A 16,618-nucleotide genomic window follows, 5' to 3' on the forward strand; every position below is an offset into this window, starting at 1 on the left:
GATGGAGGAAGCGTTTAACTGTATTAATTGCGCGATTGTAATATTCTAAATGGCCGATATCTGCGTGCATGCTTTATAATGTTCTTTTTCAATGTGAATGAAAAAATATCTTATGTAAGAATATAATGCGGTATGTAAAGTGTAGCGTATAGAAATCCAAAACTCGAGCCGCGAATAAGTTTGCTAGAGTTAGTAATAAATAAATAACAAATAAGTAATTAAATAATTTTTTTCTATTTTTGTTTATTTTTTGTTTTGTTTATACTAACATGTTATTATATACGAAAGATAAAAGAAAATTAAACATTCGAAATTTGTCGCAGTGCGCATTCGGTTTTCGTTTAAAGGCTGATCTCAAATAGGAGAGCGGTTATTGGTCAAAGCGAAAAGAGCACGGTTTTACGTCGCGCTTGTTACTTCATGAGAACAGTTGTAAGACGTAGGGATGGTACATACATCCGGAATGAACGGGAGAACGGAACGCGTGCTACGCGAACAAGGAGAGGGTTTGCAAACATAAGCCAACATTTGCGCAGCAGCGTCGCAAGCGCGTGTGCAAGAGACCGCCATCGAGGAAAGCCGAAAGGGGTTCGTACCGAAAGAGAAGCGCGCGTGGGACGCGCGGGAGGTTGGTCTGAATTCCCAGGTTTACGTTTACAACCTTAACTACAAATTCGACAGAGTTACCGAGGCATAAGAGGGCGGATTGTGTCTCGCAAGGGTGGTTAGAACTGCGTGTAAGAGTCACCCATCCTCCTCCTACCCTCCTATTCCGCGCTATTCTCTTCCAGTTGTTAAGAAGTCCCTCTGGGCTAATTTGGACCCCCGCGACCCTCTCGCGCTTTATCGTCTTGCTTCTTCATGTCTCGTCTCGATCACCTCAACCACCTACAAACGTTCCGCGTCATCTAAACTCACGGGCGCGTCAAATTGGGGTTGTTTCGAAGATAGGAATCAGGCTTTCTTATATTGTAATCATTATTCTCATATTTTCCGAAGCAAAAGATTGATGTTTACTCAGTCATATTATTATCTTTTAACACCTTATATATTTATAATACTAGAATAGAACAATAGAAAACATCTCAAGAATTTTCTTTTTATTAATTTTCCTCTATTTTACGTACAAAACTAAATAAAGGAATATTTTTAGATACTTGTTTACATATTTTATTAAAAAATATTTCAATCAAATAATAACATTAAAATTATTGAAAAGAAGATAATTTATACGAAAAGAATCCAACACGTTTTGTAAATCAATGGAACAATAACAACACAAATTGCTCAACCCTTCTTGAACAAGACACTCTTTTTCAATAATTGAATAAAAAAAACGAACAAGCAGATCCTCGAGAATTCTTCCCATCGAAACTTGCCCTGGCGGCCAAGCCACCCTCTTGGCACGCTCGGCGAGCGCGACGTCGAAAAAAAAAAAAGACACAAGTGAGCGCGAATTCTCCCTATTCAGTTATACCAACATAATACAAAGAGACATTGAAATTATTTATAACAGTTCATTAGCAAGAAATCAAATTTTCTACGAGTCGTTCAGTTAAAAGATTATGGCACAGCATATATATACTTATTATTTAATATTAGATGTAACTAAAAATTATATAGATCAAAAAATGGAAAAAATAAATGCAAAATAAGATTTCTCAAGGTTTTATATGATTTAATATATTTTTTTTTTTACAAACAATTTTTTATAAAAACGTGGAATTTCAATGATTTGCAAATAAAAAATTTGTTTTGCTATTTCAATTAAATTATATCTTCTTCTGCTTCATACATTTGATTTTTTTCTATATCTTTCTTTATATTTTTTTTATCGTGCATTGTAATAAATCTTTCAAATTATAGCTAATGAAAAGCTTTATCAATGTTAAAATTTGATAGATATTGTATACACCATTAAAGTGCTTAATACAATTCCAGTAATACAGTCATAAATTCATTTTCTTCATTATGAATTGACTCGGATAGTTATCGAAACTAAACTCGCAATGAATGGCGGTGAACCCGTCAACAGAGTCGCGTCGATTCTCTCTTGGCAGCATCTCTTATCAGTGACAATTGCATTGCTGCAGTCGCTGATGCATCGATGTTTCGTGCGAATCCACCGTCGCTCGTGGCACAGCAATAATATTGCCAGTTCTGTTATTTATAAGCCGGCTATTTACCGGCGGCAGCTGCCAGAAGAGAGCACAATAAAACGAAGCAGGCGCGATGAATGATCGTGATGAAGCGCGGATACAGCTATGTAAATCCTATTGGTTGCTCCGTATCGCGCACTTGTAAATGCATTATTTATTTATGATTCCTGACTCTCTTATAACTACTAGAGAAAATTTACTAGGGAATATGCTTCGTAACAGCTTATATTTATTTGTCATTTGATTTATCTTAGATAACAAGCGCGCACGCTTCTTCAAGAGTTGTTTATATCTATGGTAATCTTTTCTCGTAATGTGATAGGAGTAGCCGTATAAAAAAATGCATCGATCAAAAACTGCTTACTGGTGTTTTTTTTTCCATTTTTTTATTTATATATATATTTAATATTTTTTTATATAATTTTATTAAAATTTATAAAATCTTTGATCGGTACGTCAATTTTATAGGATTACTTTTATTACTATACATTAATCTGTTGCGTTCTTTATCACACAAATTAGAAATTATATATTTGTAATAATTCCGCAAAAAATTATATCTTAATTTTAATATCATTTCGTGTTAAAGGAGCAGAAAACAGGGGTGGTTGTTAGTGAACAATTGAGGATAATCCGAAGGGAGGGAACGGAAACTGGCGAAAAAAGGGTAGATGGACGAAAACCACAGCTAAGAGAGTAGGTACTTGCAAAAAAACGCGATGGAAGCTATTAAGCATTTTTTCGCGTAAGAGAAAAGAAATGAGTGCTTCCTTCTCTTTTATGCGAAATCAACGTAAAGAGGCGGAAAAGAGAGTGGTATTTATTACATAAGCGACAAAAAATTTTATCACAATTACTTCAAGTTTGTCGGCGCCTCAACATTTCCTTTAAAGAAAAACTGATCCACAAATTTAATAGTAAATTTATTATTAAAATTAACGACGCGTTCTGGGCATCATACATATGTACAATTTTGTTCTCTTCGGGCATACAGCATTATATATATTTATTTATCTTGTTCTAAGCGCATGGATAAAAATTCCCCAAAAGTATAATACATTTATAAAGTAAATTCGGCCATGTGCACTCGCATTTAATCTATATTTAAGCAATTGCCTGTATCTAAAACGTCGGGTCATTAGTATGGCGCCTAGCGAGCAATATCTCTCGCTAACTCCTAAGAAACTCGTGGCTATGTTGGGGGTTAAAGGGATGGTTTAAGGAACGCGACGCTATATTACGAGATATCCGTCCGCTTAGCACTAATGATAATTAGAACGTTAAAGCGACGAATGACTAGAGAAGCAACGGCAGACAAAGAAACACAGACGTCAAACTACTAATTTAAATGTAGCTGTAAAAGAGTACATTTAAAATTTTGCACACAAATAGTTAAACTTTTGTTAAAAATATTGAAATTATTTATTTTAATTATTTATTATTAATTGTAAAATAATTTTTACATTATGTTTGAGATTAATATTTTATTAAAATTAAATTTTAACTTTAATGAAATTTATGTAAAACTTTATATATATTACAAAAAGCTTTTTTTAAAGTAATAATTATTTGTTAATTGATAATCCATTTATGTGTATATTATTTGACAATATACTATCTTTCGATACTCTCTATAAAATGTCATTAACTCCCTTGTTTGCTTTATCAGATAAAGAGTTTAATGCGAACGATCTTAAAGAGTAAGGGAAGTAGCAGCAAGTGTTTTATTGCATTCTAAAACGGTATAAAATTGCTCGTAAACGGTGTTTCCTCCAACTTTTCAAAGTGTTTTGCACGTTTTATCTAACAGATTATATATTATCCAGTTGTGTGCGTTACAACGTTTATTATGAACCACGATTACAAATCCTGATTTGATACAGCAACATAAAAACTTATATTATTCTTTAATTACAATTGTATTACTATATATGCATATGTGTGATGTAATTCACATATATTAAATTTATGACAATATGTAACATAAACTTATGTACATTGTCAAATTAGCGGGAAAATATTATCGACTAAAATATATTATTTTTTGACAAAACGTGATACACTCTTTGTTACATTTGAAATCTAAAGATAATACATAAAGTTACATGCTAATTGCTTATAAAAGTTAATTTGTTTTTGTAGCTGCAAACTTTTATTTTAATTATCTCAAAATTGAAAAAAAAAGTTTATTTTTAAGATAAAAAGTAAAATATAAAAGAAATCCCGAAAAATAGTATAAGAAAATAAGAAAAATATTACTTTTTGGGAAATGCGCTGCCGGATCATGGAATCAGGCAGGGTTGGAAGTAAAAGCGACTTGTTTGGTTGGTAAGGACGTTGCAGAGGGTTAAAGCGAGGGTTTGGGGTCTCTAAGTAGATTTCAAGTGGAAGATTTATATAAAGAAACGATACAGCTTCCAGCGCGCCGTCACGTAAATCGGGAATATATCTAATCCGCAGGCGTAAATGTTTCGAGACATTTGTTTCGGCAATGTTTTGACTTTAACTGGAACTTATTAAAAATATTCTTATAAGAATGTATTTATTTCGTACTTATCCTGATTACTCCTGATTATTTTTGAATCTGCAAATAAAACGTATTTTGAAAATTTTCCACGAATAATTAATTTTATTATAAAAAAATATAACATCCCAATCTCTTTTTACATTTAATTAAAGAATCAACTTATGCTATACATATGCATTATGGATACCGTCGCGAAAGTAAGTCGATTTAGAGAGAGATTATAAGCCGGCGAGTCGGGCGCGGAGACGCGATCGCGTCGCCGGCGCCAAGGGAACAAGAGAAATATTAAACAGACTTGTTTTCTCGTAAATCAGTTAGAAATTCCCCTCGGATAAGGGAACCGTCCGCGGGAGGGCTGGTACTTTGAGAGGTAGCTGGCAACCCCGTCGGATCTCTAATGACACCCCCTCCAGTCCCTTCGTGGCCGCAATTCATCCTCGAACTGGCATTCACGCGTCCTGGCATCCTTGACTTCTTGATACCTCATTGCGCAAAGTTTTTCGTCTGATATAAAATATATGATGCTAAAAGTACTTGAGTCGCTACGAAGTCCGTAATGGCTAGTGCAATTAACGACGCTAGTCATTAATAATCCATTCGATAACTGAAATATCACGTCGATTACTCTCTCTATATATTTTTTTTTCTTGAATATTTAAATTTATAAAAAAATCTTTGAGATAATAATTCTCTTAAATTTTTTTTAGTTACGATAATATTTTTATATAAATAAAATTTTGTAGAGTACTTTTTGTTATATCGATTGTATATATTTTTCTTAGTTATTCTTGATTATTATTTATAAAAACCTAATTCTTCAAATATAAAAACTGTATGGATATTTTTATTTGTTCTAAATGTTATTAATACATTCTTTACAATCGCAATCTCGAAGAATTCGCGATGCATTTAAGAACAACTTTTTTAGAGACATCTTACTTCTCCGAGAAATGTAAAATAACTTATAAATATCTTAAACTTTTGTGAGAAAATTGTAGCAGCAGAAAGCAAGAACTTCTTTTTCGTAACGCGACTCGATTTGTTCGAGTGATGAAATGGCGATCAATCTCTTTTAACGATCTCGTCGAAGTTTTGCCGAGGATTAGGTACAGAGGGAGTGGATTTACGCGATCGCGAAGGATTCTGGTGGTGACGCGCAAGAAAACCACGACTTGTTAATTTGTCATTCTCTCTGAAGCAGCACTTTGGCGAAGCGATTCGTTTCGTGAGAATTCGTCGATGGTATCTCTTGTTTTCTTTGTACTGCTAAAGAAAGATAAACTTTCTGAATCTATAGGGATTAGATCTTTTGCGTACGAATCGATGACGAGCATTGTGAAAGCAGTTTGAATTCGAACATGAGATATATAAAACATTTCAATAACGGTATACTTGCAAAATTCGTTTTCTTTTTTTTTAATTTCTTTAAAAGAAAGATTGCATTCAAAAAAACTTGCTTGAGTTTTGTAATTTCTTGTTGCAAAAATTTAATATATAAATATTTATAATTATATTTGTATACATATAAACGTGCATTCAAAATTATTGCTATTAATATTTTTCATATAATTTTGCTGCGTTTACACATAGACCACAATATATATAGTTTTAATATCTCTTTTTTTCAATTATTAATTTATTATAAAATACATATATTTATCAAAAAGAAGCTGCACTTTAAAATTTCATAAATATCGCCTAATCGATTCAATTCAAAATTATAAAAACGAGCTATCACACGGTAGGAAGGAAAAAAAGAAACTCGGCATTTCGACGCAGGGAATTTCCTTAGGTTCCCTAATTATCGAATTCCACTCCAAATCTGTTGTCCAATTATCAAAGTCCGGCCCATTGTGCGTCGACGTTGGGGTAATAAGAGAAATAAAGGATTGCAGGGGGCATAAAATATCCGCGAAAAAAGAGGCAGGCCCGCTGAGGGGACGCGAGCTTTTCTCGACGCTCGTGCCGGCGAACGTGCCCGGAGACGGGACTGACATCCGGTTGAAGGCCGGAAGAACAGCGTCGAAGAGTTGTCGGGCGCGGCCGGACAGATGCGCGCGTATCATTTATCCGTACGTATATGCGCTCGCAGCGTTTCTATTGTTTCAAGACTTTTATAATTGGGGAGAGGCGGTCAGTCGCATTAATGCGCTCACGGAAGGCCGTATTGGCCAACTTTTCAATGGGATCGTAATTACATGTTCGCTAGGTAGAGGCATTACCTTTGCGCTCTCTCGCTCCTTCCCCTCTTTCATTTTTCCTCGTCCGCGCATTTCCTATTTTTGTCGTCCAACCCTCCTTCTATTTTACAATGCTTCGTTTTTTGCATCTTCTGCTTCTGCTTTTCGTTGTTCTCTTCTCGCCTTCTCGATCGTCGCGTTGTGTTCTCGCGTTCTCTCCTTTCTTCCGTCATTCCGGATTTCGTTTTCATTATTTTTTTTTAGCTGTTTTGCTTCTACCATTGGTTTTTCGTCATTGTTGCCTTTTAATAGTCTTAATTAGATTAAACTTTTCTTTCTATCTATGAGAAAAAACTTTATCGATCACTTTACAATAGTGTGTATTTAATATGTGGCTAAGATATATAATTGTATATATATAAAACAAGAGTATAAAATATTATTGTTGTAAAAGAAAAAAAAAATAAAGTATTATTGGAAAATTATCAATTATCTCTGAAAATACAATTGCACAGGTTATATTAATATCGTGAATGCATTACTCACAGATCTCACAACTATTTTATATTGAAAATCTGCGAGAAAATATATTTCCTTTTCCAACAGGCGGGCCACATTAATGGAAACAAACCGTTATGAAAATGTTCCGTAAATAGAAGCATAACCAAACGTGATGTGGTTTTGCGGTCTCCACCTTTTGCCGTACCTGGTTTCGACTTTCAAGAGGGTGGCGGCCGGGTTGGGAGGGATTATAGAGCTTTGCCAGGATATCAATTATAACCAGAAACAGTTATTCTGTGCACCCGAAACCCTTTCTACTCCTTCCTGCTTCCCCCTGCCATCCGTTGCACCGTCCCGACCATTCCTAATCCTCTGTAAATTATATTATTTTCACTGTTTGTTTACCAGGCTCCCTATTCTGTACCCGTCCGCGCAGGATTTGCGGCGACTTTCCGGCTTTTGCCGTGTCTCACCCTTTCTCAGCCGGCACCGTATTAAAATCATTTCCCGGAACGCCATTTCCTCCGAAAATTTCGTCTTCCGCCTTATATCGATTCAAAGATGCTCCGCGACGCGATGTTTTACGACGTTTATCGCACTATCTCACCTTACATTGTTACAATATATCATATAAATAAGTAACAAATTGCGAAAAATTATTTGATATATGTTTTTACTTTTATTACAAAAATTAAACATGAATTTACATCTAAAGTTTTATTTTATGCCAATAGAAATGTTAAAACTTTTAATATATTGTAAGATAAATTCTATAACAGGTATATATTTAGAAATACATTTACATTTGTACTGCATTAAAAGTGCAACGCGTAAAAGTTTTTTTTCCGAATTTTATTAATCTATTTAGAATTTTACCGGGTGTACAAATGTGTACATAATATATATATATATAGAGGATAAGATTATTATTTTTGCAAAGGTATTATAAACATCAGATAAAATATTCATTTGCATTATTTTATAGACTAGGCAATTTTTTTTTATAGACTGCAAATTTATATATTTTTTTTTACGAGATAACTAGGTACATTAACATATTAAAGAGGATTTTCAAATATGTCCTTTTAAGTATATGAATGCATAGATGGTCAGGTATTACAATGCCAATCCTTTTATTTTAATTAGACTAAATTTAACATATATGTGTATATGTTGTATACACATATATATGACATATAACATTCTTATAGTAAAAATTTATTTTTTAACTAAAGAAACTCTCTTCCTCATATATAGCACACAGTAAGACGCTGTATATGTATTTGAATCATCTGTAGATATTCTATATTTTTTATATACGGTAGATGCGACCATTACCATCTCTAGATTTGCATATTTCTTGATGATACTTTATACACAGTGCTACGTTCAATGTAACGATGGTCACTAGCAGCAAATGCCGTATTCCCTGAAAAAATCTCACGACACGTACAATTTTTTCCGCGCTACACCCTTTAACGTTTTTATTTCCCCCAACGTCGTGCTCCCGGACATGAGCTGCCCTATTATGCAAATGTACGAGGTGAAACGGCCTGGACCTGGCTATGATCGCTCGGAGACAACCTCCCCGTTCTCCTAAGGGAGTAGTTTGCACCTCGCGCGAGACGGTGGCCGTGAAGGAAATGGGCTATATACGATACATGCTCGGCTTATATAGACGCTCGTATTTACTGATTTTATGGAATGTTAAGATAATAATCATTTATAATTACTAATTTTTAATATGATACTTCTTAAATATACAGATATATCTTTACTCAGATTTAGGTAATTATTTGTTACATTTTTTTTTACTTTATTTTTATTTGCATATAAATATAATATCTTTTACACATAATATAATATCTTTTTCTGAATAATTAATTACGATTAATTGTCTATATAATTAGTTTTGTACTAAAGATATTTTTTTATTTAATCTGATTTTAATGCCTTAAAAATAAGAAAATATTCCACGCCACTCCGTGGTAAAAGTTCACGTGCGCGACATGCCAACGACGTGCGTCATAACGGTATAGACGCTCGTAGGTGCAATGACGTCGATGAATGTCTATGCACCTACGAGGTGGCGGTCAGATACGACCGGAAAGAGGGTCTCCAGGAGCGGATAAGAGAGACACAGAAGCGAGAGGGATGCGGGATGAGAGGGAGACGAGTGAGAATTCACTGGTAGATGCTCGACGGAGGAGCGGCGGGTGTGTTGTTGGGGTGATAGCGACCGGGGGGTGGGTGTTTACTTTTGGTGTTGGGCAAGTAGCGCCCGGCATGCATGGTTCCCTCTGATAGCAAACACTGAGTATCGATCAGTATGACTCTGGTAAACAACTATTGTAGAGTAGTATAGTATAGAATAGGCTGCAATCCCCCCCTCCTCTCCTCTTCCTCTCACCCCACCGTCGACTGTCCCACAACGGCACCCCAACCCTTGCAGGACCCTCTCCCTTCCCCTTGGCTGCTCGGCGTCGCATAACCCCTTCGTTCTGTATGCCGTCCACCCGCTCCTATCCGCAACAACGTCGCCGTCGTATACTCGCGATATGCCTGCTTACGTGTCGAGCAGGGCCGACCCTTGTTGGCAAATTGCTCGAAAATATAAAAATGCACCCTCTTCAAGAGAATTTGAAACCGGTGATTTTCACCGGCAGATTTGCACCTTAGTAATAATTATCAAATTTTATGCTATCGCGAAAAATCAAACTATAATCTACAAAATAAAGAATTTAAAAATAAAGAGTTTAAAAAATAAATATGACTTTATTACTAGAATTTGTTTTTGATAATTTAAACGTTTAATAATAAAATATTAATAAGAAAATAATTTACACATATATGTATAAACTTTTATTTATTAATATGTGTGTTAATATTAAATAATAAAATATACAATAATATATATTATTTTTAAAGAGGTTATTAATCCAAAATATGGAAAGAAAGAGAAAAAGAGAGAGTGAGAGAAAAGGAGACAAAGAAGGAAATATGCATGTATAAATTTAAGCGCAAGTAGTTTCAGACACATGTAGTCAGACATAGGTTATTGACTTTGATATTGAACGTAGAGATGCTACGCTTATAAGCAGTTGCTTACATCGCCACTTAGATATATTTACGATATAAATTCGTAATAAATTATGTTCAAATATACGCGCATAATAGAATAATCTTAATTAAATTATAATATTTGTTAATTCTATATTTTAAATACGCATCACAAATTTTATTACGCGATTAATTGTTCTGCAGTAATGGGCAACTTTTCTTATTGTATTGATTATATGATAAATTGCACATGGTGTTTAAAAATATTTTAGAACGCGATAAGTCTCTCCGTCCCTGACGTGGATGCTAATCATCTTGGCGAAGGGTGTCTGAAATTGTCGCCCCATAGCGCAGCTCCCGAGCTCAGTAACCCCTGCGATTCACCCTAACGGCTCGCTTAACCAAACAACCTTGATAAATTATGCAAAAATCAACAACACTACGAAATGCATCTCCCATGCTGCGGCTGGAACGACACGAGTTCTCTGTTACGGAATTCCAAATCTTTTCGTTCCTGCTCCGGAGACGCAGCGTGAGCATAATTTTGAATTCTACAATTCTGAATAAATGTTAATTAATTAAAAACGAAAATAATATAAAAAATAAATAACAATTTAAATCAAATCGATTTTCTGCAATTTTCGGTCTAAGTATAATTAGTAGATATTTTTGTAATTAATCACTCTTTCTAATCAGACGCACATACATACATAAATTTATCAAAAATTCGGCGTTCGTCGAATAAAATTGTCATTTGTTCATAGAAAAAACGAGCGCGCCTGTACGGTACTGTTCAGAACAGAGAGAGCAAAATTAGTTTACAGTTCTTTACAGGATATTCGCTACATTTTGCGATGTATTTTATTAAAAAATTCTGACGGAACGTGATTTTATTACGGCACGCGTGGCAGCTGCGTTTCGCGTTAGAGGATTTTTCGTGTCATTTGCGTATCGACGCGCGTCCCGCAATGCGACGCGACGCGACCTGTCAAATCCGCGAACCAATAAATGAATATAACCCACGCGTGAGAATAAAATCCGTCGCTAAACTGCGCAACAGGTGTTAGAGGTTATTGACAATCTTTTCATCGGGATGACGGTGTTTGTACGATATCTCGTCGAATATCGACACCGACGATGTTCCAGCGCACAAAGTCCGGCTCGATTCACTGTTTATTAAAAAGAGACAGATATCATTTTTTTCACATTCAATTCTTTTTCGCGCTCTACCAGTTTTGGATTTTTTTCTGAGCTTGGGAGCAGGCTTGAAATTAGAATGATCCGATAACGTATGCTGATAAAGATTTTAACTATTTTAATTTATATCGATACGTCAATTATATATGTCAATTATATACGTCAATTATATATGTAGATTATTTGAAAGTATCAATTTTTATTAGTAACCCGAATTAAAATTTTTCTCTTACTTGAAGGGGAAGCCAAGTACCCAAACGGTTTTTAATGTTTCCGATCGATATTCGCACTTTCGCGCGATAAGTAAAATAACAAATTTAATTAGTAAGACACGTTTTAAATTTTTGCACGCAATATATCTCAATAATACACGATGATATAAATTTGATGATACATTATAATTGTTTATGGGAATATATGCACAAATAAAATTGTTTATAAAATATATGCAAAAGAGAAATTACTTTCCTTTTTGCTTATCAATAGAATGAAAAATAAATTTATTAAAATTATTTTTCAAGAAATGTATTTTTTGCAGCCTTAAAATGGCAGTTGAATACGAATCACTTTCTTGCAGTGATAAAAAAAAAAAAACATTATATGAAATTCAACGATATGTTGTAAAATGTTTTGCATGCGAGTATTGACGCATGCAATCTGCAGAAACATCGTTATTTTCAATGCAATTCTCTAACATAAGTGTAAGTTGTTGGTAGCGAGAAAATGGAGTAGTATGTATCTTCAATCATACCGGTATTCCCGGCATCTCTCCCTCTTCATCGGAGAGGCTGTTATCAATACCCCAGCGTCACGCTCTCGGCATTGTGTCGCGGTTCGGTACCGCCACGAGAAACAACGCGAACAACAACAACAAACAACAACAAACTAGCCCGCTATAAAGTCTGTCGCACACACTGTCCGTAGCTACTACCTATCTACCTATCCGCGACCTGCTTTCCCGACATTGTCACTAGCCCATCTTCAGTTATCGCGCCGATTTATATCCGTGACAGTTTCTATCTTGCCGCTATAGAAAAGACATGATGAAATGTCGCAATTTCAAGTCAAGGCAAATTTCGAGTCAAACTTTAATACACGTTCAAATACATGAACAATGTAATTGTTATGATAGTTGAATAATAAAATATAAATATAGATATCAATAAAAATAATATCAAAAAAAATTTTTGTAAATTTAGTATCGCGATATTTTTGTTTATTTTATATTATATTAATTCATAACGTTAATTACAACTTATAACTATAACAAAGTTATGTGCATATTGTATTTGCTATCTTTTTAAATATAATAAATCTCTCATTATATATAATTATAATCATAAATATTTAATATTATATTTTTTTAAATATCTTTTGTGATTAATCGTACATCGTAAATAATATTTAATTTAAATTTTATAATTGTAAAAAAAGTAAATTATATTTTATGAAATTATGTTAACTAAATTGCAACAGCTTTAATATTTTGGTGATTATGAAATTTTGATTAAGCATGTATGCACGAATTTTAGAAAAATCTTGATTACTATTTGGTTACATTACAAATAAAGGATAGACGCATCGAAACTATTCAGGGGCGCCTCAAGCAGGAGGACGGGAAATTATGCTGAGCATGATGAATACATCAGAACAGGTCGGCTTTAGTCTGGTCTTAGGAGTAGGTCGAATCGATAACAATAACTACATGGACATCTATACTCCTATCACGTACGATGTCAGAAGTTCGTTTATGATGATGGGATTTTGTTAGCCTTATGGATGTAACGTATTCTAATTTGTAATATGTGATAAAAAGACTTGAGATATAAAATATATAATTACAATTAACTTATATATTTATGAACATATATTTTAATTAAATTCTTCAATGGAACAGAACATGCATAAAATAGACTCCTTCAAAAATTATCGCAACTTGCGAAAACAATTTTTTCCTGTCTAGGATGTATGTACATAACGCATAATTGATTATTTCAAGTTTTACAAATAATAATAATTGAAATTAAATTACTTATGAAAATTAGATTCAAAAATTAACTATAATATATGAATCTTAAAAGTAAAAAATTAAAAAAATATAAAAATAAAGAAAGAAGAGAAGAAAATTAAATATAAATTAAATATTTATGTATATACTTTGTGTGGAGATAAAAAGAAGGCATTTTTTGGGAGAAAAAATGAGCATCTTAATGTTTGATCCCGCATTAAATATTTTTTTAAATTCATTTAATTTATTTCATGGATCATAGAAATATCTGCCAATACCAATTTACTACTCTATTAGTAAATATTATAAAATATTATAAATATTATAAAATTTTTATCGACGAAAATCAAGGAATGTATCGAAGAAAGTTGTATCAAGAAAGAAATCAAATGTAATACACAAATTGGAAAACATAGTCCGCATGGGCAAGCGACACTCGCCAAAGTGCGCCGCGGCGCAACCGACAGGACTGCCTCTCTCCGGAGAGAGTCGAGAAACACCCACGCTAAGCGGAGCGAAAGAGAAAGGAAATGAGGAAAGAGAAAAAGAGAACCGTCTGAATGGAGATGGAAGATCAACCCGCGGGAGTACCGCGATAACGCGCGCGACGAGGACAACCCGACCCTGGAGCGACGAAGAAGAGGTGGCCGTCAAGCGGAGGGAGATGCCACGATGGTCTTCGTAATGCGCCGACTCAGTAGCCGCGTGCTCACCGCGGCCGGAGGGTTTCGCGGCTAAGCGGTGCCGAGCGTCGCACAGTCGCGACGGCAGCCACCGGCGCGCGGTTATACCCCCTTTTCTTCAAACCTGCACACGCAACCCCGCACCGCTACGTACGGCGCACGTTTTGCCTGTCTCCACGACGGCGAAGGAACGTTGCCCCAGGTTGCGAGAGAAAGAGAGAGAGAGAGAGGGCGTCTTACGCGGCTGCCCGCCGCAACCCCCCTCCGGCATTCATCCCCCGGAGAAAGAGAGACAGAGAAAGAAAGAGAAAGTGGGAGGGAGAGAGGACAGAGGGAGGGAGGGAGAGAGAGAGAGAGAGAGAGAGCGGCGTCGCCGTCGACGTTTTTGAGAATCGGTTGCTTCTTTTCATCAAGAGCGTCGTTCGATCCCGAAGGCCGGCATCGTTCTTCAACTTCGCGACGGTGCACGTGGCGCGTGCGGCACGCGGTGCTTCGAGAGAAAGACAGATATATAGGTAGATAGGTGGATAGGTAGCAAGAGGTTAAAGAAGTCGAGAAGGGTGAGAGGAAAACAGAGCAGGCGAGAGGAGAAGGAGAAAGAGAGCGCGAGAGGAAGAAAGAGAGAGAAATATAGAGTGGTACAGAGAAAGGAGGGAGAGGTGGAAAAAGGGAGAGAGACAAAGATTGAAAGGGGGTGGGCGGGAAGACAGAGAGAGAGAGAGAGAGATAGAGAAGTAAAGAAACCGAGTACGCGAGGACCTGCATCCCGGTGAACAGAGGAAATTACCACAGCTAAAGGGAGCCTCGTATCTTCCCTTTTGTTTTTTCTGTCAATCTTATCACGTAAAGAAGGACGGAGGAACCGACGGTCACCAGTGAGTTGGCGAGGAGGAAGCGGGACATGCTGGAACCACGCTGGAGACCCGTCCAGGTAGCCTTACTTCACACTCTGCAACACTTCTTCAATGCACTGCCTGCCTGCCTGCCTGCCTGCGAAGGCTCGTTTACATAATGCACCTGCGTCACATAAATATCCTCTACCTATCTTTACTTCTCTCTCTCTCTCTCTCTCTGTCTTTCTTTTTCTAATGTTTCATCTATTTTATTGGATGCTGTTTTATTCTTTCTCTCTTTTTCTCTTTCTTTTCACTCTTTACTCGGTTTTGCTGCATCTTTTTGTCACCAGCTTCGTTCTTGCTGTTCTTTGCGTCGCGCTGTAGTCAGTGGTGACAGCCACGTGCCACCGGCGTTACCCTTCGCACTCTGCTGCTGGAATTTGGAGTAATCCTTTTAACATTTTCTACTTAACGCGCGTTTTCCTATACGGTTCAGCGACTCTTTGCTTCTATTTGACATATTAAGAATTTAATCGTGCGAAATACTTATGCTGCGATTTACTTTCTTAATTTATGTTCTAGAAGATACAACTTTATCCATTGAAATAAATATTTTTTTTGTTCAAATTGAAGAATCGATATAACTGTAACTTCAAATTTATGCAGCGCTTTTTTTCTCATTAATAATATTATATGCTGAGTGTATGTTTGTAAACATAATATTTGGTCTTTGAGAAAGAACCACTCTTCTATCTTGTTACACATTTTATTGTGTGTGTGCATGCATGTATGTGACAAAGTTTACAATTTTTTTCTCATAATAATGCAAATTTAAATAGACAAAAATCACTGACATAATTCGATGAATAGTCATACTCTTCCATACATTTTAGGATTTATCGTGTATTTTGAAATTTAGTGCTATCACTAAGTTTAGAATATCCATCGCGTGGCACGATTTCATCACTATTAATCTTATAAATTACGTTATAAATATGGACATCGCGGCGCGCGGGATTAAATAGAAATGTAAAAGTGCGGACGCGAAAGCAGCGAATATTTCGCGCGATTTACTTTAATCGAATTTAGGTCGTGGCAAAAATAGAAAGGACGCAAATGGAGATTATTGCACGATACAAATTTTGAACCAATCGATCGCTTTCTCAAGAAACGCGCATTCGATGATATTTTATTCAATGTTATTTCTTATTTAATCCAGTTTTTGTTTTGGTTTCAAACTTATTTTTTTAAATTGCATATATATTTTTAAAGTTATTGATTGCAATGCATTTTATAAAAATATTATCTATATATTAACACGCGGTTTCTTTGCTTCTCTCACAATTAATCGCAATTAATAGATGGTAATCAATGTGTTGTTGCCAAAATTGTGGACATGAAAATAGAAACGTTATCACGTTATCGCCAATAAGAGCTGTCAAGACAAAATGCTTTAGCTCATCCCTT

The 16,618-nt window shown here is 35.4% G+C and overlaps 1 protein-coding gene across 9 annotated transcripts in view; it reads left to right on the forward strand.

Moving 5' to 3' along the window:
* Positions 1-16,618, forward strand: part of LOC126855291 (forkhead box protein P1-like) — a 309,110-nt gene that overhangs the window by 34,601 nt on the left and 257,891 nt on the right. For 4 of the 9 annotated variants that reach the window (XM_050602793.1, XM_050602780.1, XM_050602790.1 and 1 more), the window contains exon 1: positions 14,389-15,246. The exons of the other annotated variants lie outside the window; for them this stretch is intronic. Coding sequence is in view for 1 of the 4 variants with exons in the window: in XM_050602785.1 (XP_050458742.1) it covers positions 15,217-15,246 (30 nt within the window). In the remaining 3 variants the exon portion in view is untranslated. Of the gene's footprint in view, positions 1-14,388; positions 15,247-16,618 lie in introns of those variants that run through there. 9 annotated transcript variants of the gene reach the window in all.

Source organism: Cataglyphis hispanica, chromosome 15 (genome assembly GCF_021464435.1).
Source record: "Cataglyphis hispanica isolate Lineage 1 chromosome 15, ULB_Chis1_1.0, whole genome shotgun sequence".
NCBI classification, from domain to species: domain Eukaryota; kingdom Metazoa; phylum Arthropoda; class Insecta; order Hymenoptera; family Formicidae; genus Cataglyphis; species Cataglyphis hispanica.